The sequence below is a fragment of the Schistocerca gregaria genome, chromosome 7 (genome assembly GCF_023897955.1).
Source record: "Schistocerca gregaria isolate iqSchGreg1 chromosome 7, iqSchGreg1.2, whole genome shotgun sequence".
Taxonomy (NCBI): Eukaryota; Metazoa; Arthropoda; class Insecta; order Orthoptera; family Acrididae; genus Schistocerca; species Schistocerca gregaria.
Genome location: NC_064926.1, coordinates 37,591,202 through 37,612,998, shown reverse-complemented (window position 1 = coordinate 37,612,998; position 21,797 = coordinate 37,591,202). Strand labels below are relative to the sequence as shown.

Sequence of the window (21,797 nt, the reverse complement as noted above, 5' to 3'; positions counted from 1 at the left end):
CTCTCCCAAACTATAGTTTCCCTCACAATTTGTGAATTTTTTTAAAAAATATGACCTCATTGCAGCTAATTTATCTTTCTCACTCCCTTTGTTTGCTTGTCATCCACATAACTATTACTGCAAAGAGCAGCTTGTCAGCTATTGGGGAACTGTGAACCCTCGCCCGACTGTCACTAGCACTTTGTGATAACAGTTTTAAACGTTCATCAGATGTTAGGTGAAGCTGCACCTTATTAACCATCTGCTCTTCACAGTATTAGTCACGTCAATGTCTTTAGCAATTTTAACTCTGGATGTTGTCATTAATGGAATATTACCTCCTGAAGAGTTATTCTGCCCCCTTGTAATTGTGTAATTATTTGATCTTTTTTATTTGCTATTATATTAACTGACACCAAATGTATATTTCAGCTGAGGAGAAACGCCTATTGCAGAAAGAGGGAGTGAATTTGCCAACACATTATCCATTAACCAAGTACGAAGAGCGTGAACTGAAGAGAATTAGGCGCAAAATAAGGAATAAAATCTCAGCACAGGATTCACGAAAAAGGAAGAAAGAGTATATTGATGGATTAGAAGACAGGTAATGAATGCAATAAACTCTTTTGAATTTTTCTTAAAGTTATAATGTTCAATTTGGAAATTCCAGATTGGAAAGAACATTGAAGGCATGATAAATGAGGACTAACAAACACTCACCAGTTGATGAATGGGTCATAGACACATTTCATGGAAGAGGCACTAAGTGGCAGACAGGATTATTGGAAAAGGACTGCTAGGTATTATTAGTTATCGAGTTAAGTTCTTCATCAATCATATAAAACAAAACACACACTCATTTGCAATTGCATAACTTGCACAAACATCACTACTGTTGTCTGTGGGTACCAAGGCTCATCTGTGACTGGATCTCAGATGATCAGTGATCTTTATTGAGGTGGGTAGAGGAGTACAGAAAAGACATTGGCTGTGGAGGGGGAGGGGGATAGCAATGCAAAGGTAGGAGAAGGCTAGTGCTTCATGTCAGAGTGTGCAGTGATGTGGTAGTGACACAATAATGGTCTGCCAGGTGCAGCATCAGGAGGCTGTGCTGTGGGGGTTGGGAGGAGGGAGGAGAGATTGAGGAAGGGGGGACAAAGGGGAGAGGTGGGAAGTAGAGAAGAGGAAAGGACTATGCAGGTGCACTGGTGGGATAGAAGGCACGTGTGGGAGTGGGAGCACCGAAGGGGATATACAGGTGGAGGATGGGGACTTGTGAAATTTGTGGCAAGGGGTTTTGTGGGAACAAAGGATATGTTGCAGGGAGAGTTCACACCTGCACAATTCAGAAAAGCTGATGTTGCTAGGGAATCTAGATGGCACAGGCTGTGGTGTAGTCATTGAAGGCAAGCAGCTTGTGCTGTGCGGCATCCTCAGCAACAGGATAGTCCAGCTGTCTTTTCGTCACAGTTTGGCAGTGGCCATTTAAGCAGACAGACGCGTGCTAACTGGTGTACATACATAAAATGTGCCACAGTGGTTGCAGCTAAATTGACAGATTGCATGGCTGCTTTCACAGATTGCTCTTCCTTTGATAGTGTAGAAGATGTCTGTGACAGAACTAGAGAAGATGGTTGTGGAAGGAAGTATGGGACAGGTCTTGCATGTAGATCTATAGCATGGATATGAACCATGGGGCAAGGGATTGGGAGCAAGACAAGGATATTGCATAGGTTGGGTGGGCAGTAGAATACCTCTGTGGTTTTTGTGTGTGTGTGTGTGTGTGTGTGTGTGTGTGTGTGTGTGTGTGTGTGTGTGTGAGTGAGTGAGTGAGTGCGTGTGCGTGTGTGTGCATGTGTGCCCACTTTCTCAGATGGGCTCCTCTTAACCTGAGGCATGGGTGGCATTCCCTAGCCTCTCCTTTTCCTACCCGAGGAACAAACGTTAGTTTATATGTGTCTACTGGCAGTTCTGTCATTTCCTGTGAAATAAGCACTGGTCAGAAATCTTGTCCCACAATTTTGTAATTCTTTTGATAGAATTTTCCTTTTGATACAGTTATCTGTGTTTTTAACTTTCGGATAGATGCTATTAGAATTTCATGTAGTAAGTTGGAAGTACAGCAATTGTCAGTTCATAAGTTGGTTTAAAAAATGAGAGTGCATTAATAGGCGTGATTCTCTTGAAAGTGTCTATATTTGAGAAAATAATGTGTATGAGTAAAAAATTGAATGATTATAATACTGAAATATCCATCTCAAACCTTGAAAATTAAAGTATACTTTATTTCAATTATGGGAAGTGGAGTATGTAAAGTTACGGACCTCTTTTTGGGCCTCATAAGCCTTGTTGATGTTAGTCTTCACAATCTCCTTTAATTAACTACTTGAACAGATGGTTTTGTAGTGAATAATAGCTTAACATCACAACACAGTCAAGTTCACTTATTTCTTTAATTTTCATTTATTGCTCTAAAGCTACGATGAGGTTTGCAGTTAGTAATTTTGACAGTTAATATATTACAGGTCAGCACTTCACATAATGTGTGAGTGGTTTAGCAGAATTTTAAAAGTGGCAACACTGACAGCTAACACAGGAAGTCAACACTGTAGCACTTTCTGCCATCAAAGTTTGTGTAATGAGTGATGACTGACTGTAGCCTTGTATACAATACCTGTATAAAGATACGTGTGGTGTAGAACTGACAATGCACTAAAATGCAAGACCATTATGTTTACTACTATAAAAAATAACCAAAGTGAAAAATACAAAAGCAAATTATACACTAATGTGAAATTGATTAACTATAAGCAATATGATTTTTTTAAAAAAAATGACAAGATTGTGAAATGGATATTTTAATGTGCGCTGGGATTTCCAAGGCCTGCCAAGAATTTCCTGGAAATTTAAATTTTCTAATTTGAATATTTCATAAACTAACATGTTATTATGGGGAAACTATACGCTTTTGGAAACAGAAAAAATAGGACAACTAAACTTTAATAGTAGAATTTTGACAGTTTCACATTTTAAGATTGAACTTTCTGGAATGTGGTACTTTCAAAAGTATAAAACGGAAAAGTAAAATGTTCCTTAGAAAAATAGATATGAGTTCATTTAAACAGAATTTTGAAGATCACGTAGCTTTTGTGGGCTGTAAATTTAAAATATTTTTAAATAAAATCTTTCTTCAGAAATTGATTATATTCTTATAATTGAAAGCCTTACAACTATGAAGTTGGGTGTAACACAAGTGTGGAGAAGAATTTTAGTTTTGGGTAATCATGGTGTGTGCATTACATGTATAATAGAGAAAAGATACACTAGTGTTTACCGAGTGTGGTGGTGTATGCAATATAACATGACAGAAAAAGGTGCCTATGATCACTGGAGACAATGCCACAGGTTTCCCCAAAGCCGTAACATGATACTTGCGTCCCATATTAATCCACATAAATCCCCTTGATGGATGTTTAAACCTCTGAAAAATGCCATGAAAGTAAATAAATACATTGCAACTGCTAACAATAAACTTATTATTTATTTGATTTTAATAACAAGTTTTTGCTTTTAAAGCCATCTTTTTCTGTAATATTACCTCTTTAAGTTCATTTTTCTTCCGTAGCCCTTGTATGTATTCCTTCCATCTCCCAGCTTTCCCTTCTTTAGCTAATATCAATCAGCCATCTGTGCTCTTGGTATTCATATAGCTATGTCTTTTTTCTCCAAAGATCTCTTTAATCCTCCTAGAGGAAGCAACAGTCTTTTCCCATGTCATATATGCTTCTACACCATGCCTTTGCCCTCAAATCATTTCTGCTTAGCTATTTTATACTTTTTGTCAGTTTCATCTTTCATATGTTTATGGTTCCATTTGCCTGCTTCATTTTTATATTTTCTCCTTCCATCAATTAAATTCGGTGTCTCACGTGCTATCCAAGGAATTTTGCTGTGCCTTGTTTTTGGTCTATTTAATCCTTTGTTGTCAGTTCATAACCAATAAATTATGGCCAGTGTCCACATCTGCCCCTGAAAATGTGAGTTTAAAAATCTGGTTGAAATATCTGTCTTACTATCTGAAACCTCCCTGTGTCTTCAGGCCTCTTCCACATATACCAACTTCTTTCATGGTCTTAAACTGTGCGAAATTGGCTCTAAAAAAAATGGCTTCACCACTTGCATTGTGCAACAAAGAGGAACAGTGAGCTCATGTGCTGGTAACGCATTGTCAGCTCGCAATACATAGGCCCAATGCCTTGTTATGTAGAACTGCTTTTAAGTAGATGAGGCTATTTAAAAATGGTTACCCATGTATTGTGAGGTAACTGGGATTTGAGTGCCCTTCAAATGGTGTCTTGAATGGAATATTCAGTGATAATACAAGATACCACTGATAAGCAAATGCGGGTCCATTGATGACTTCGTAAGCTGTACAGATTTTTCATAGTTTGGTATTTCAGATCATTGAAGCAATACTGTTTTTCTGTAAGACCAGTGCAAGATAGTTATCACAGGAACTGACAGCAGAGCACACTACGGGCCATAGTTTACTGGAATGTTACAGAAATGAAGAAGACTGCCTTTTAAAAATAATTCACAGAAGACGAAAAATCTAGAATCCAGATGCCAGAGAATTGTGTGAAAACACTCATTACTGCCAACAAAAAATAAATTCGAGGGACAGTCTTTCATAGCTAATGTGATTCTAAGAGGGTTTTTGGATATGAAAGGGCTGGAAGATTACTTGGAATGCTGCATGACATATTGAAATGCTGATCATGTAGCAGAACACAGTAATTCTCACCAAAAAGTAAAACATAATCTTGCAGAAGGTATTATTGTTTTATTATAATGCATACCTGCAAGTTTTTAAAACTGTTAACTATTTTTATTTAAAAGTTCTGAAATGGTTATATTCAGCCCAGATGCTGCCCAGCCCTGCTCGATTGTTACATCTTCAGGCCACCACAAGAGGCTTTACTTGATTGTCAGTTATTCAATCCAAACTGAGGTGCGGAAAGTTGTACTACGCAAGGTAGACTATAACACCATAGAGATTTTGGCATGCATTCTGTCTATTGGAATAGTGTTACTAAGGAAGCAGGTGAAATTGATCTTTCTGGAATTGCTCTGCAAACTGAGTTTTTAATGCCCTTGCACATCACATGCTTGCTGCAATTTTGCCTAGAAAGTGACGGTGTGCAGCTGTAAAAAAATTAAAGTGATTGCCAATGATGCCACTCAGCTGCATTCCTGTAATTGCTCTCACCCAAAAGAAACTCTTTCAATTAAATATTTTGAGTGCTGAAATGAAAACGGAGTTATCTAGTTGGAGCTTTTTGACCTCATTCCAGGGACGGTGGAGTGGGAGCAGGAGAAGTGGGATTTGAACAGGATGCCGTACAAGAATTTGTAAAATTTATGCTTTGTGATTAAATTTTAGAGATATCTGCTCACATGTTAGTTTTAGCAGCTTGTTTGTCATTTTCAATTTGCAGCATCTGTATTTAATAATTAACTATGTCTGTAAATCAGTTAACTATAAAGAAGCTGAAAAGCACCTTTTAATTGCAATCCAAACCAAAAGGGCGAGTACGAAAATGCAGGACTTCTTTTTAGTTGCTTAGTGATAAACTGTCCTGCTATTGTCAGAATTATGGTATGCTTAAAATTTGACTATGGTACACAAACATAAAAGTAAAATTCCATATGTGCTGCCCATGCTGCTAGCAGAACACTTCTCTGTATATATCCTCATGGAATATTAGTGTATATAGATGAACAGCAGATAATTTTGCTCCAGCCATGATTTTTGCTAGTGGCACCCGGAAAATACTAAGCTTTGCAAAGAAAAAAAAAAAAGAAATTTTATTATTTGAATAATAAACAGTAACACTGATGCAGATGAAAAGATGACACATTTTGAGCTTATGATTATATTTCAAACTTATGAATTTCATAAAAACAGCAGAAGCATTTATTACATAATTGACTTTTTTTTTTTTTTTAAGGGTGAAAGCGTGCACTGAGGAGAATATAGAGCTTGTGAAGAAAATTAAGATATTACAGTCTCAGAATCAATCTCTGACAACTCAACTAAGGAGGCTTCAAGCGCTGGTGACTCGCAGCTCTGTAAAAACAGTGCAGCCTGCCACTTGCCTGATGGTGCTTATGATGTCAATGGCACTTATAATGGCACCCAGCCTGCGACTTGGACAACGGTCCATGGTGGACGATGGGTCTGAAGATACTACAGGCTTGTCTTCTGACATTGGAGCATCACCTGCATCAGGTAGAATTCAGTTTATGTTATTTTCCTTGCATGATTGTCATTCCTTTTGCTGTGCAATTTTCTAACCATGAAATACACCCAGTTCAAAGAATATTTTTAAAATCACAGCTTTATGGTGCTTGTATAACTGTGTGTAAAGTTGACATTTTGTTCACTGCATGTAATATAGTGGCTGGGCTGCTTCCTTTGTGCACAAAAACTTATCACTACCATTCACTATTGTTATGGCTTCCTATTGGCTTCAGTGTAGAGCTTTCAGAGCAAGTTTTTCTAAAAGTGGAAAGCAAGAAATGATTGTCATTAAGAGTTTGACTGTAAGGAGGTACGTGCACTTGAGTGATGAAGGGATAGGTCGTAATTCAGACACTGAAGAATGACAAATGAGCGTTTTAATTTGTGACATATTAGTATAATCATACAGGAAGAACGTGATTTGTCTAGGAAATGCATTAGGAGTAAGAAAATTCTATTTTCGCAGATATTTAATATTTGAACCCCAAGGAGCAACCTCTCCTTTTTCATGAAGAACCTCAGTACCCTCTTACAAAACTGCTTCACCTGACGCTTCTCAGGTCAGCATTCTGCTTTTTTGGACATTGGTCTCCATCATCCATAAAAACAGTTCATTATCGTATGCACTGGCCACCAGCAATATCTCCGTTTTGATAGATTTTGCTCATTTCAGGTGAAAAAACCTCTCCACTAAAATCTTATACAGTGGAAAGCAAATGTGTCGATAACTTGGCTGGGGTCTTACAAGCGGGGAGTATTTTGCGCAGCAAATCCAGAACCATTTCCCATACAGTTTTCCCCATGAACAGCAACTCATCACCACTGTAAACTGGCCACCCACCAGAATACACCTTCTCTATGGTCTGAGTATCTCTCATTGTGCCTCAGTGTAGTGAATTTTCCACCAAAATTAAAATCCCTGTCTCCAGCTAGTGCTATCCTGTGCCCATCCAACCAACATTCTCTTAGTGCATCCATATATATATATCTTTCCTGTTACCAGTCCTGCAAACCACAAATCATTCTTCTGTGGAGAACTCAAACGCAAGACAGGTCTCACATACCCATCTACCACCTCTGAATGTAGCTGGGCCATAAATGTTTACTAGCTTGTAGAAGGTAGGGCCTAAAGCAGCCATCTCATTGACAGATATACTACAGTTGCTGTGCAGTATTACGTGTTGCTATGACAGGTAACAAGCTGTGTACCTGCTTGAAAGGCTGCTACCAAACTATGGCCAACTGCAAACTCTCACCACCTGTTGCTGAAGATGCACTACACTACAACAGTGAAAACGTCAGCAGAAATTTCAGTACCTGTATCATTTGTAATGTCCCTCAAGCACCAGTTCACCTGAATTGCAAATCTCCAATCTCACCCTCCTCCTTCCAACTACTTTCTTTTTTTCCTACTCCCTTGGCACCACTCTTTTTCCGCTCTCTCTCTCTCTCTCTGAACATTTTCTGGCTCATACCTCATTCCTCTGCAGTCTTCACATTGCATTTTCCAACTGTCTTTGAGAGCCATCTGACTCGCCATTTCCTCCCTCACTCTTTCTCTCTTTGCCCCAGATCCATCCCCACCCCCACCCCTACCTGTGACCACAGTCGCAGACACGTCAAAGCCAGTGATGTGTTTGGATCTTGTATGTGTTCCTAAGCACCAGCTTGCATTCATCTGTGAGTGAGCCATTGGTTGTTCTTATTTCTTATTCATTAATTAGAATACCAAAAGTTCAAACAATGTGGGAGAGAAAAATAGAAAGAAAATTGATTCAAAGAAGAAATAATGATATGGGACTAAGTACAAATACTGAATAGGTGGTTGGAGCTTGTTGGAGAGGGATTGACAGTGAGAGATCGGTCACAGGGGTCTGAGAGATGTGAGGTAGAGATGCACCAAACCGATGTAATCTTTTAATTACCCAGTCATGTTTAAGTAGGTATAAAAAGAATGGCATTAGTGGCCTATTAAGTGGGCAGCAGTTTTGGAAGTTGGATTTTGGATTTCTGCTGCTGAATTAGGGAATCACTGTTAGCAAATCATCCAATGTTTCTCACCACCATACAGTGTCACAAAAAGCTTCCCCTGCGTCAGAATTTGATATGTTGTACGCTTGCCTGTTAGAAAATAAAGTCAGATAATGAAGGGTTGTACCATAAAAGATAGGAGCTTTCTTTTTCCCTTGTCAAAAGGAGGTTGAAGTAGTGTTACAAGTAAGTACTGCACATATGGAAAAAAATATCATGCTAATTGAATTTGCATGACATTGAAGAGTACAGAACTTTGGGGGAGTTACTCCATTTTGAACAGTGGTCCAAGCTGTGATGGAGAATGGTATGAGTAGTGTACAAACCACTTTGAATCTTCCAAGAACATAACTTGCCTGATCACCCCAAGCTGAAATGAACATTCCATTGACAGGGGGGCACGGGGCTTCTCAGGTTGATAAATGTCGACCATCAGAGGCGTGTACCACTATTCTTTTGAAAATTTTGGAAAACTGAAGCTGTTTACCCTAGTAAGTATTCATGTGAAATATGTTTAACCAGCGTAAAGTGAAAGAAATTTAATGCTCTTTAAGAAAGGTCCAAGTGCTTTCTGGCATCAGACATTGGATGCGGGGAAGAGGGTTGGATTATTTTTTAAAAAAGAAAATTGTGTCAAATTTTGCAGTTTTTTGGTTTCCTTCAAATTAGCACAGGGTTCCCAAAGTTGAAAACTTAGATTTTACTCTACAGACCACCTACATACAACATACTAGAAATTCAGAAAAATAAGATCTCTTATGAGGCACTCTTCTGTTTTGAGTACTCGTTGACTGCCCTTTATTGATTGCTGGTGACAGTGTCACAATGATAAAGTAATCAGAGAATAATAATGAATGGTGTTTGCCTTTGATTTGATTCTTAATGTAGATTATTTATTCTTTTTATTTATCTGCAACATACTCCTTTACAGTATTTGTAATACTGCATGTAGGTAGGTGGTGTATAGAATGAAGTGGAGTGTAATGTTTGTACTGTATGAAGATGATGAGAATCAGAGAAGGAAGAGTGTGAAACCTGGTGGTGGCATGTAGCCAACTCCAAACAAATAGCACCAAGGGGGCTGCCAAGCATAACGTGCCCATCCAACGAATAGTTCACCATCAGCAGTGTCACATACCCCACTTTTTGAGTCACTGTGGTGAGGTATTGTATGTAAACTGGGACATTGATTCAAAGTCTGGCGATCAGGAGCTTTACGCCAGCACGTGTCCTCCCCGTGCCAGTCAAATACTGGCAGTGAAAATTTTTTCCACCACCTGGATTCTAACTTAGCCCCAGATTGAGCACCACCTCACAAGCATGGTTTAGCAACCTCAGCCAAGAAGGTGGATTACTTAATATAGTATAATAGTATTTTCAGTAACACAAGTACAATAGTTTGTTGGGTCTTATAACAAGATTTTTATTCCCAACATTTAGTGAACACAATATACAGGAAAACATGAGCAAATGATATAAGTTTAATACTTGAGTGATATACCTGGATCCACATAGTAAGAAAGAATAAACAACATTAATGGTTGTGCAAATACCAAATAACAAGGTATTACACCCCTCTAACTTGGAACACACTCTTTGCTTGCTGTGCCCTCACCCAGTCACAAACCCCGGACTCCTGCACTTGACTTACGTCACACCAGCCCCTCAACATCAGTGCACTGTGACTGGCTGTGGCCACTCTGTGACCCTGGTGGTGTGTTTGCATCACACTAGAAATTCCACTATGTGCACTTGTCACTACAGTGTCCCCCTGCCCACCAGTGTTAACAGTATTGTCGGTTGAATCGCATGTGGCAACCCAACCATGTAAGAACTTGATTGGTTTTGCACCTTGAAGTGTTACCAGCATCATTGCTCGACAGCAGTTGTGATGCACCTGCACTAGGACACAGAGTGGAGTGCAGGGTTGGTCTGTCCATGTTGAATTGTATGGGTGCTTTGTCCCATTTGGTATAGTTGGCGTAGTAAATGGGCTTTAGTCTGATGATTGAAATTGCAGCTGGAATTCCTTCAGTATGTAACTTAAATTGCTTGTCACCTGTGCTGAACATGTTGTAAGACCCATTATAAAGTGGCTGTAAAGGTTTGTGGAAGGCATCATGTCGAACAAAACCCGCCTGCATTTTGACAGCTCACTAAAAACAAATGGATGACAAGACTGCTATACCCTCATATGCAGTGTTGTGTTGAATGAAAACCTGCTTGCCTTTGGCAACTCACCGAAAAGAAGTGGATAATGAGAAGTCCTCATAGCTGCCAGATGCAATTGCCATATTTGCAACTATAGCTTAGTAATGAAGCCTGATGATTTGATAATTTCACTAGGAATACTGCCGAAGAATTGGCCCAGTGGGCAGATTATTTGCCTGTGTACCGTCTCAGCTACCATGGCCCTTAATCCTCCTTTACAGATGCCTGGCTGCCCTGTAGAATGATGGGTAGGGTTTCTGCCCACCACTGTGAATTGTGACAATATAATGACGCCTTCACATATTGATGAAATCTTTACACCAGTCAATTTTCTGCTGGGTAGTACGCTGTGGTTCTAATCCTCTTTGTGCCCCATAGTGTGGTGTGAGCATTGAACGTGTACGAGTCAAACTGTCTGACATGATCTGTAGTGGTTCATAAAAGCACTCAAAAATGAGTGATCCACCTGTGGAAAAAGGTTGTAGCTACTGTCTCAGCTGTGATATCTGCCATGGGGAAAACCTTTGGCTCATGTGTAAATCTATCAGCTGCAGTAAGACGGTATGCAAACTCTTGTATGGTGGCAGTGATCCTATTATATCCAGATATATGTGTTCAAAATGTTGATTAGGCAGTAGAAATTTACCAAGTGGCACAAGAACATGCCGAGTAATTTTATTACACTGATAGGTGGTGTATTGTTGTACACAAGTCTTGAAGTCTGCACTTAAACATGGCCACACAAAAGCTCATTTGACCAATTTGGTAGTGTCGTTGTTGCAGTTAATGTAATGAAGTGATGGCTAGTATGCAGAAACCAGTTATCACAAAAGGGCATACTCTTGACATTGACACGTCTCAGTATATCCACACATTTGTTGTCAGTAGCTGGATGTGCCATAATTGTAGACCAGAAGGTTGTGTTAAAATCTCTTGTAAGTCTAGGTCGAATCGTTGTGCTGTTGTGAATGCTTTGTAATCCATGAAGCTTAAGGTTGCATTAAAATCTCTTGTAAGTCCAGATTCAGTTGTGCTTTTGCAAGAGCTTTGTAATCCATGGTGCTTGCAATCTCCTGGATGCGAGATAGGGCATTGGCCAGCACGTCCCTTTCCCTGTGAGTGTATGCATACAATGTTGGTTGTGAATTGCCCATTGTAATCTAATTAACAGAACTGGCATGGCGAAGCATTGTCAAGCCTTTGTTGAAATGACAGGTTTGTGGTCATAACCAGGGTGAATTGTTGCGCCTCAAGCATGTGTCAAAACTTTTTAATGGCAGCATACGCTGCATATACTTCAGTCATTTGTGGACCAGTTTTGCTGTGCCAGAGAATGCTAACAGCTGCCAACATTGATTCATCTGCTGTTGCAACTCTGTACCCACTGTTGTCCCGGAAGTGTCAACCATGAGGGCAGGAGGTGCTTGCAGAACTGGATATGTCAACAGTCCTACATCTTCGATAGTTGATTTTAGTTTAGCAACAGCTGATAGTGCTTTGTCAGTCCACTCTACTTTGTCACTGGATTTATGCGTCCCTTATAGGAACTTGTTTAGTGGTGCTGCTAAGAGTCCATGGCTTAAAATCAAGTAACAATAATAATTCGTGACTCCCAGAAACCAACATAACTCACATATTGTTTCTGGCTGTGGATAATTGACTATTGCCTTAACCCTCTCTTGTGGATGCCATGTTCCATGGTCATTAATGGTGTGGCCTAGAAACTGCACATCTGTTGCTCTGAAAACACACTTCACTGGATTAATTAGCAAAATGTGTGCACAAAGACAGCCAAAAGGCTTATGTGAATGTTCTAGATGTTCTGCCCCTGACATTATTAACAAATCGTCAATGTAAACAATGCAGAATTCAAAGTCACAAGTCACTTTGTTTATAAATCTTTGAGAAGTCTGTGCATCATTACATGGACCAAATGACATCCCGGTGAGTTCAAAAAGTCCAAATGGTGTACACATGGTTGTTTTGGGATTGTCTTCTGGTACAACTGGTATTTGGTAGAATGCACACTCTAGATGTATCATAGAGAAGACACATTTACCATGCACATTATGTGTGACGTCCTCAATCTGCAACAAAGGGTATTGGTCAGGTATTTTCCGTTAAGTTGAGAATAGTCACTGCAGGGACACGATCCATTAGTTTTCTTTGGCACTGTATGATCTGGCCAGCTGCTATTAGATAGTAGGCAGATTCCCTGTGCCAATATGATGGCAAACTCTTACTTTACTGCTGTGAATTTTTGGGGTTTCCAATGTTGTGGTCGCGCATGAATCTGCAGGCCTAGCATTGTCAATATGTGGTGCACTGTATTATGTTGCACTGGTGCAAATATGGGTGACTGTCACATAATTTCTGGAAACTGCCTAAGTAATCTAATACATGGCAAATTTCCTGTTATCATTTGTACTCCAGCACATTTAATGACAGCCAACCTGGCTGCATAGGCTGATTCTCATGTCCAGAAGACGGCAGAGTTCAAGATCTGGGAGCAGCCCGAAAAATGACAAGAAGTCTGCTCCTAGAATTGGGTGCTAAGAATTGCCATTCAAATCTACGCTGAAGACCCAGGTTGAGGGCTAAACATTACCTTTCCATACGACTGAATAGTGGAAGCATTGGCGCAGACAGGTGATAATCATCATGACTGCAGCGAGGCAGGAGGATGACAAGGTAAACAGACGTGTCTTCTCCACCAAGAATGATTGCCTCTCCGGCAGAGACAGTCGCCATCATTACCGACTTCCCATTGCATTTCACACAGTGAGTTGCACTTTCTTGCCTCTGTGCCAAACAGCCTATGAGACCAGTATAATTTTGTAGCTGAAGGTGAGCGACAACAATAGTGTCGTCGCCAGCTTTTATTCACCTGCAGAGCTGCAACATGTATAATTAGTTCTGCCAGATGTGCTTGAAACATTGTAAATGTCGCTGTGGTGGCATTATCTGGTTCTGGACTGATAGCCACCACACTTGCAAATGGATACATTTCAACAGTGCAGTCAGCATGTCCAGTCCTCTCACACACTCTGTGAATGTCTTTTGTGCGTCTAATGGCAGATGCAACCACCACATGTTTTTCAAACCATCATTGTTGAGTGCGCTGTTAACCAATGTCCACAAACAATGTACTAATTGTGATGGTGTGCATTCACGTAGGTCTTCTGTCCGCAGCAACTTCACTAATCTCTTAGTTTCAGGCTGTGGTATGCACTCGATCAGTGCATTTTTAAGAGCTGTATAAAGTTCTGTTGTTGACAGCATGGCTAGAATGTCCTGCACTTCAGTGGCCATTTCTTTTTTTAGTGCTGCAACAAGGAAACTATACTTGGACTTGACAGCAATAACATGTGCCAGCACAAACTGGCTCTCCAGCTGCATGAACCAAAGCACCATATTTTTTTGCTAGAGTGGAGATGGCTTTTGCAATGCAGCTCACTGTCATGCTCGCTGGCATGTCATCTGCGGTTGTTGATGCTGCCACTGGTGAAGTCTAGTATTTTATGTAAATCAAGTAGGAAATATGTGGTGTGGTTGTTACATGTTCCTGTTGCATGGCAGGTTGTTTCTTACACTCAGGCTGTATCCGGTGTGGTTATCTTATGATCACTTCAGGGTCACTAATAAACGTTGGGTCTTATAACAAGATTTTTGTTTCCACCATGTAACAAACTCAGCATAAAGGAAAATGTGAGTGAGTGATATCTCTGGAGACACATAGCAATGACAAAAACAAAGAATAAACAATGTTAGTGGTCATGCAAAAACCGAATAACATGCATTACATTGCTTCAACTTGAACACTATGCGCACTTGTCGCTACAGGTGAATTACACAAATTTTTAGAATTCAGAAATTGCAGCTCCTTCATCTGTAACTGAAACCAGTGTAGGAAAAAAAAGATAAGAAAGAACTAGACACAGAAGAAACAACAAAAGCTCAGTTAGAACTGACAAACAAAGAATTGGAATTGAAGTTACAGTAGAATGTATTTTCTGTCATTAAGTTTGTATGTCATTCTTGGCAGTGGTTTCCCAGTTATTTTTCCTTATTTTGACATTGGTGCCACTTTTTCTGTCAAATTATTTTCACAAAATTGATATTTGAGTTACTGGAAAAGGTATTCAAAGTCCAGATCACAACTATTTTGTGTTCCTCTTTGCTCAGATGTAGTTGATCCATTTTTGTTAGTATTAAATACATGCACTCTGCCTCCGTAGAGTTGGTTGTCCTAGTTTCAATGCATATTTTCAGTTTGCTTATTCCCACAGGTTGATCTCATAGTGAAATATACACTGAAGTGCCAAAGAAAATGATGTAGGCGTGCATATTCAAATACAGGGATATGTAAACAAGCAGAACATGGCACTGTGGAGGGCAACATCTATATAAGACAACAAGTGTCTGGCACAGTTGTTAGATCAGTTACTGCTGCTACAATGGCAGGTCATCAAGATTTAAATGAGTTTAAATGTGGTTTTATAGCTGGTGCATAAATGATGGGACATAGCATCTCTGAGGTAGCGATGAAGTGGGAATTTTCGCATACAATCATTTCATGAGTGTACCGTGAATATCAGGAGTCCAGTAAAACATCAAATCTCTGACATTGGTGTGGCAGGAAAAAGATCTTGCAAGAGTGGGACCAACAACAACTGAAGAGAATCATTCAGTGTGACAGAATTGCAACCCTTCCCCTGCTGCAGTTTTCAATGCTGGGCCATCAGCTAGCATCATCATACGAACTATTCAACAAAACATTATCGATACAGACTTTCGGAGCCGGAGACTCACTCATGTACCCTTGATGACTGCACGACACGAAGCTTTACGCCTCGCCTGGGCCCGTCGACACCGACATTGCACTGCTGATGACTGGAAACATGTTGCCTAGTAGGACGAGTCTTGTTTCAAATTGTTTCGAGTGGATGGACCTGTAAGGGTATGTAGATTACCTCATGAGTCCATGGACCATGCATGTCAGCAGGGGACTGTTCAAGCTGGTGGAGGCTCTGTGATGATGTGAGATGTGCAGTTGGAATACTATGGCACCCCTGATATCTCTAGATACGACTCTGATAGGTGACACGTATGTATGTAAGCATCCTGTCTGCATCACCTGCATCCATTCATGTCCATTGTGCATTCCAAAGGACTTGGGCAATTCCAGCACAACAATGCCACACCATACATCCAGAATTGCTACAAAGTGGCTCCAGGAACACTCTTCTGAGTTTAAACACTTCTGCTGGGCACAAAACTCCCCAGACATGCACATTATTGAGCATATCTGAGATGCCTTGCAACGTGCTGTTCAGAAGAAATCTCCAACCCGTCATACTCTTAACTGATTTTTGGGGTGTCCTGTGCAGGATTCATGGTGTCAGTTCCCTCCAGTACTTCAGACATTAGTTGAGTCCGTGCCACATCGTGTAGCGGCACTTCTACGTGCTCGCAGGGTCCCTACACGATATTAGGCAGGTGCACCAGTTTCTTTGGCTCTTCATGTATATTACTAGCAGAAGCAGTGAGGTAGACAAGTGTAGGTTGTTTTCAGGACATGTCTTGCTTAAAAGCAGTTAACTTAATTAAGGGGTCTATTGTGCCATTGACACTCCTAAAACTATTGCAAAGTAGAAGCTGATGAAGGTAACTTAAGTAATGAGTCAGGAGATGAATCATTCAATGTTTGGGTGTCAAGCTTAAAATCCACGTAAGATCAAAACTGATGGTGTGTACTGGCAGTGATCACATGAGTATTGTTTTTGTAAACAAAATTAAGAAAGACGATGACATGCTTGTAATTGAATTACATATTGTGCACACACATGTATAACAAGACAGAAATATTACTAGCTTTCAAGGTACAACTGTTTGGCTAGTTTAAGTATGAGCACCTCTCCCCAACCCCTCACACAGTGCCGTGTGTGTGTGTGTGTGTGTGTGTGTGTGTGTGTGTGTGTGTGTGTGTGTGTGTTCATTTGAAAGCTGAGAATATCTAGCTTTTACATACATCTTCAGTCACAGCCAAGTCTTTCATCATATTTGTTTCATGTTTTCATCTTGATATTTCAAGTAATGTAATACTATTTCTGTAAAGATGCTTAGTTGTGATAATTGACCAGATTGACATGTGGAACTTCAGATTACATGGCCAAACATGTAGTCACAAGCACAGCTTCGTGAAAAATGTGGGGTAAATTTCAACTGCAACATATCAATTAAATGTTCATTTCTCTTTTTGCCCTATTACAATTTGGGCTGTTCAATTTATTATCCAACTTACCTACCAAAGAGCATAACTAGTAATTTTATGTAACTACAAAAGAATCGATATCTTAATCTCTTCGGTTTTTAAAATGTATGCTGTAGATGAGCACCGTAGTCAGGGTGGTGGCTGGTGTTCCTTTCTGTCACTTTTTAGTGACTCCTGGCTGACTACAAGTTCTTTTTCTTTTTTGTTTCTGGTATAGGGTGTAAACAACAATTATTTACAATGTACAGCAGTAGCATAGAGGAATTCAAGCCAAATAATTTGATATAGGACTCTTGTGGACCATCAAGTCGGGAAACTACCACATATTGACCTTCACAAACCACCTAAGCTATGGTGCATGTGCAGTATGTGAGATATTCAATATTCTGTTGGTCCTAGTGAAAAAATGAATAGGAGTTGTAGTATATTGTTCATGGCATTCCGTCCTACCGCTGTTCAAAAGTATGTAACTACACAATTTTTTTTCCCTGTAGTCAGCCTTTTCTGTCTTCATTAACAAGGTTACTATGTCACCGGCTTGTGGGCCATTTCATTAACTTTAAATTAATAAAGTTTCCTCTGAGGGTACTGTAAGAAAAAAGATTTTTGTGTATGTAATGCTTAAACAAGTTTCATTTGCAATTTGATCTCAACTTAACCCCTACAAGCACAATACTTTCATAATAAGACGGCCAGATAAACAAAATATTTCATTTTAAGCTGTTAAAATTCACAAAATTGTGAGGTAAAATTTACAGAAACGTAAGTTTTACAGTTTGTAAGTACACAGCTAAGCTGGTGGTGTAATAATACCTCACAAAATGAAGAACAAAAATGGTCGACTATGGGAAGTAATTTGTGTGATCACAAATCTTTGTTCAGTGGTAAGTGCCATGAACAGCACACTAAAAGTATCGACTTTGGGAGGGTGGGAGGAGGGGGGGGGTCTGTGGGAGTTAGATGTGTGTTTTAAGGCCACTTTTATGCATTTTCCTTGAATAACTCAAAAGCGATGGCATCATGTGAACACTTGTCCAAATGCGAAATTAAACTACAACACTTTTCCTAAAATGTCTCATTGATTTTTTTAATCCTGAGCTAATAGTTTGCCATCAGAGAGTAGGAAAATATTGACCATCGTGTGCACCTCACCTGTCCTCTTTACCACTTTGATATGCTGTAAAAAAATTATTATTTATAACCTGTATTGTGAATTCATGTCCATTTTTAATTACTGAGGACTTGTACTGTCTTTTTGTAATTGTTGATTCCAGGAACAAAGAAAGATCTGTTGAAAACATTTGTTAATTAATAATCTGACACCAAGCATTGCTTAGTGTGATTTACAATTATGAAAACCACCTGTCTGCTTCTCAAATTGTACAATCATAAATATAAGGGCAGATCTTGATTTGCACTGTAATTTCTCAGTGAGACTCGTGATAAGTGACTGCCAATATCTTTTAGCAATTCGCTTGAGCAGCTTTTAGTCTCTTAAGTTCAAAGTGTTTGCTCAGCATATTAAATTCTGGCTCTTTGGGTTTTCTGTCATTTTCATTCACTTTCACATTAAAAAATATATTTAGGAGGGCAGAAACCTTCCACACTAACCATGTAACATTCATATGCCATTAGTTTTGTTTTATATCTCATTAAGAAATTGAGAACTATATTTGTTTTCACACTGGTTTAATGCTTTTTTGCATGGTGTGTGGGTATTTAATGTACAAACACAGGTTGGCCAACAATAATCAAGAGAATAAAGTGGAAAATGGTACTCTGTGCTAGTGAATTTGCATACAGTTGAAATTTTTATGCTTTGCACCTACCTTTTGCATGCTCAGTTTGAAAGTAATTCATGTTTTGTTTTTCATATATATGCACTACCACATCCTCACTACAGGTTACTCCCTCTCATCCTAGTATCTGAGTGACCTTCCCTTCCTTTTCGATATTCCCCAACTTATTCATCTCTCCTTCCAGATAAAGGTAAGTACTGGCATGTTTCGTATGTTCTATCTTTAATGGTCCACTATTGAGGAATCTCTCTCAGTTTCTGAAGAAAAAGTTTATTTCAAAACAAGATTTATCATTTGTATGTGAACTGCTTTTGATATTTTGCAGTCAGATAGCAAATATATTTTAAAAAACTCATTTTACAATATTTGCTGTATATTGTCTTAGAATTCATAAAGCTTTTGATGGTTCAGTGCAGGCATAAACTTGTTAAATCTTAATATCATTCTGAAGATGAAAGTTCATTGGCACGGTCATGTAGAGATGTAAAATAGTGGTCTAAATGGACTCTCATTTTTATTATTTCAGTTAGAATATTTTCTGTATTTTGTTACTGTGTCACACACCAAAAAGAAATGTTGTTGTTGTGTATTGATGCCAGAGTAGAACAAAAAGTTGTAAGAGTTTCTCATTGTACCACCAATTTTAAATCACCTGAAAGCTGACATAGGAAATTTATTTTCAATTTATGCATAGAGATTTGTGCATCCTGTCTTTGAAACGATATGAATGATTGCCTTCACAGGTCGATCAAGAACTCTTCTCCAGACATCAGGTTTACAGGATGAACAACTCAACACTGATGCAGCAGATACTGTCTCCAATAACAGAGAAACTGCCCAGATGGAAGACCATGACTATGAACCTCCAGCTGCCAAGCGTGCCCGATCTTTCCTTTTCCGTCAAAATGATTTACCACCTGATTTATTAGCAGATAAAGTTGACAACATGATGACTTCTTTGGATGACTCTTGGTCTTCGTCCTTTACCCGAAATTCGAAGATTGGAGAAAAGCTGGAAGAGATTGTGGAAGATGTGAAAGTAAATGTAACAGATGCTGGTGGCACAAGGACTGTTCTTCTACAAGTACCCCAAGAACAGTAATATTTATATCAGAAAATAGTTACATATTTCTGTAATTCAGATATATGTGATGTTCAAATGTAGGTGCAGGACACCAAGATAGTATTGTGAGTTCAGATCATATGTTAATCAATAACTTTAAAAAACCACTGCCCATTGTCAGCAGTGTCTATTAGTTTAGTAATTGGATTTTTCTCTATGGACTTTCAAACTTTGGTGGTCAGGCAAGAAGCTTCATACATTGAGTGGGTTACTATCATAATTGATAAAGGAAATGAAGTGGCATTATGTGACACAACAAACTTCCTTTGTCTGTAGCAGATGCTGGTGCATAAACTAGTCTGTTGTGCTTTTATGAGGATGTTAAAAATTTCTGAGGTGATTTGAGGATTAGGAAGTTTATTATGAACTGAAGGTATGTTGTGAATTGCACAAAATAACTTCAAAATGAAGGAAGTGATGAAATAGTGAAGTTGTAATTTTATTAATACAACTATAAATGGTTTCTTTTGTTTGCAGAAGCATAAATGTAATGCTATTCTAAGATAGAAAAAGACTTGACTGTTGTGTAATTTCCCACAGACTGGGTTTTAGCTATAAATAGTATTTCAGTTAGCAATACATATATTTAAGTGAATACAGTTCACAGATATGCTGAATAGTGCAACTCAGAATTGTGGCCTGTGTAGAAAAAACTCCCACGGGTTCCCTGGACATTTCCATTGCAGAATCATGATAGGGTTTCTGTATTATTAAAACTGTATTTATATTTTGTCAGTGTCTGCAAATATATGTATTATAATGTGTATTTGTGCATATATTTTAGAGAGAGAGAGAAAGAGTTCCTTTTTTTATGACTATAATATTTTTCTATTGGAGTTTTTGTATGTATCTACATCATTTATTGAATCCATGTACTAACATTTGTGTGAATTTAATAAGTATGTGCTAATTCTAGTAATGTGGGAATTTTTATTGCATGTAGTTGCATATTTAATAGATGGAACACACTATTTCCATAAGTTCAGGTAAAAACATACAGACTGTGACCAGTGACTAAGTCTTCATTTCCAAGTGGAAGTTCTGCTGCCACCTTGACCACATACTTATTGTCATATTGGATAAATAATCAGCTGCTTTTCAGATATGTATTACCATATGAAATAAAATACCTGTACATTAATTTTGCTTATTCATTAGTTGCTACTTAAAACACTATACTTCGGTTTCTCAATATACAAAATAAGTTTTAAGTAGCAAGAAGGGCACATGAAGGTTTTGATAACATTTCCATAAATTGTGCATGAAATGAACCACAGTTTCATCTGAGGTAAATATGCAAGAAGCCAGGAATAGTGAAGGAACTATGGAATAACAGAAGAATAATATACTATTGGGAACAGTTCTTTCTGACACTGTAATTCTGTCAGAGATAACAAAGGACTTGGAAGAACAGGTGAACAGAATGGATAGAGTCTTGAAAAGAACTGCTAATCACCCGAAGCCAAGTTCCACTTCTGTACAAGGCTACACTGCAGATAAATACCTTCAGAAAAGCCTTCCAACACTTGTATTCTATGTTAACAAATTACTTGTTCTCAGAAATGCTTTCCTTGCTATTGGCGGTCTACATTTTGTATCCTTTGTACTTTGGCCATCATCAGGTATTTTGCTGTCCATTACATGTATGTATGTATGTATGTATGTTATAAGATGAGCACCAAAAAAAGTATAACAAGCTTAATGGAATGCAGTCAAATAAGGTAGTTTGAGGGAATTAGATTAGAGGAAGAGACACTGAAAGTTGTAGATGAGTTTTGCTATTTGGTTAGCAAAATACCTGATGATGGCCATAAGTACAAAGTATACAAAATTCAGACTGCCTGTTGCAAGGAAAGCATTTCTGAAAACAAGTAATTTGTTAACATAGAATATAAGTGTTTGGAAGGCTTTTCTGAAGGTATTTGTCTGCAGTGTAGCCTTGTACAGAAGTGGAACTTGGCTTCAGGTGATAAGCAGCTCAGACAAGAGAACAAAAGCTTTTGAAATATGAGAAGAATGCTGAAGATTAGATGAGTAGGTTGTGTAAATAATGATGAGGTAATGAATTGAACTGAA

General features: G+C 38.7%; 1 protein-coding gene across 1 annotated transcript in view; it reads left to right on the top strand.

The window, feature by feature from the left end:
• The window catches only part of LOC126281333 (uncharacterized), an 81,585-nt gene extending 60,723 nt beyond the window's left edge, over positions 1-20,862 (top strand). Inside the window, exons 4-6 of the mRNA XM_049980210.1 lie at positions 412-583; positions 5,991-6,271; positions 19,342-20,862. Of these exons, the coding sequence (XP_049836167.1) occupies positions 412-583; positions 5,991-6,271; positions 19,342-19,700 (812 nt within the window). The 3' untranslated portion in view covers positions 19,701-20,862. The remainder of the gene's footprint in view (positions 1-411; positions 584-5,990; positions 6,272-19,341) is intronic.
• Positions 20,863-21,797: the final 935 nt, after the last annotated feature.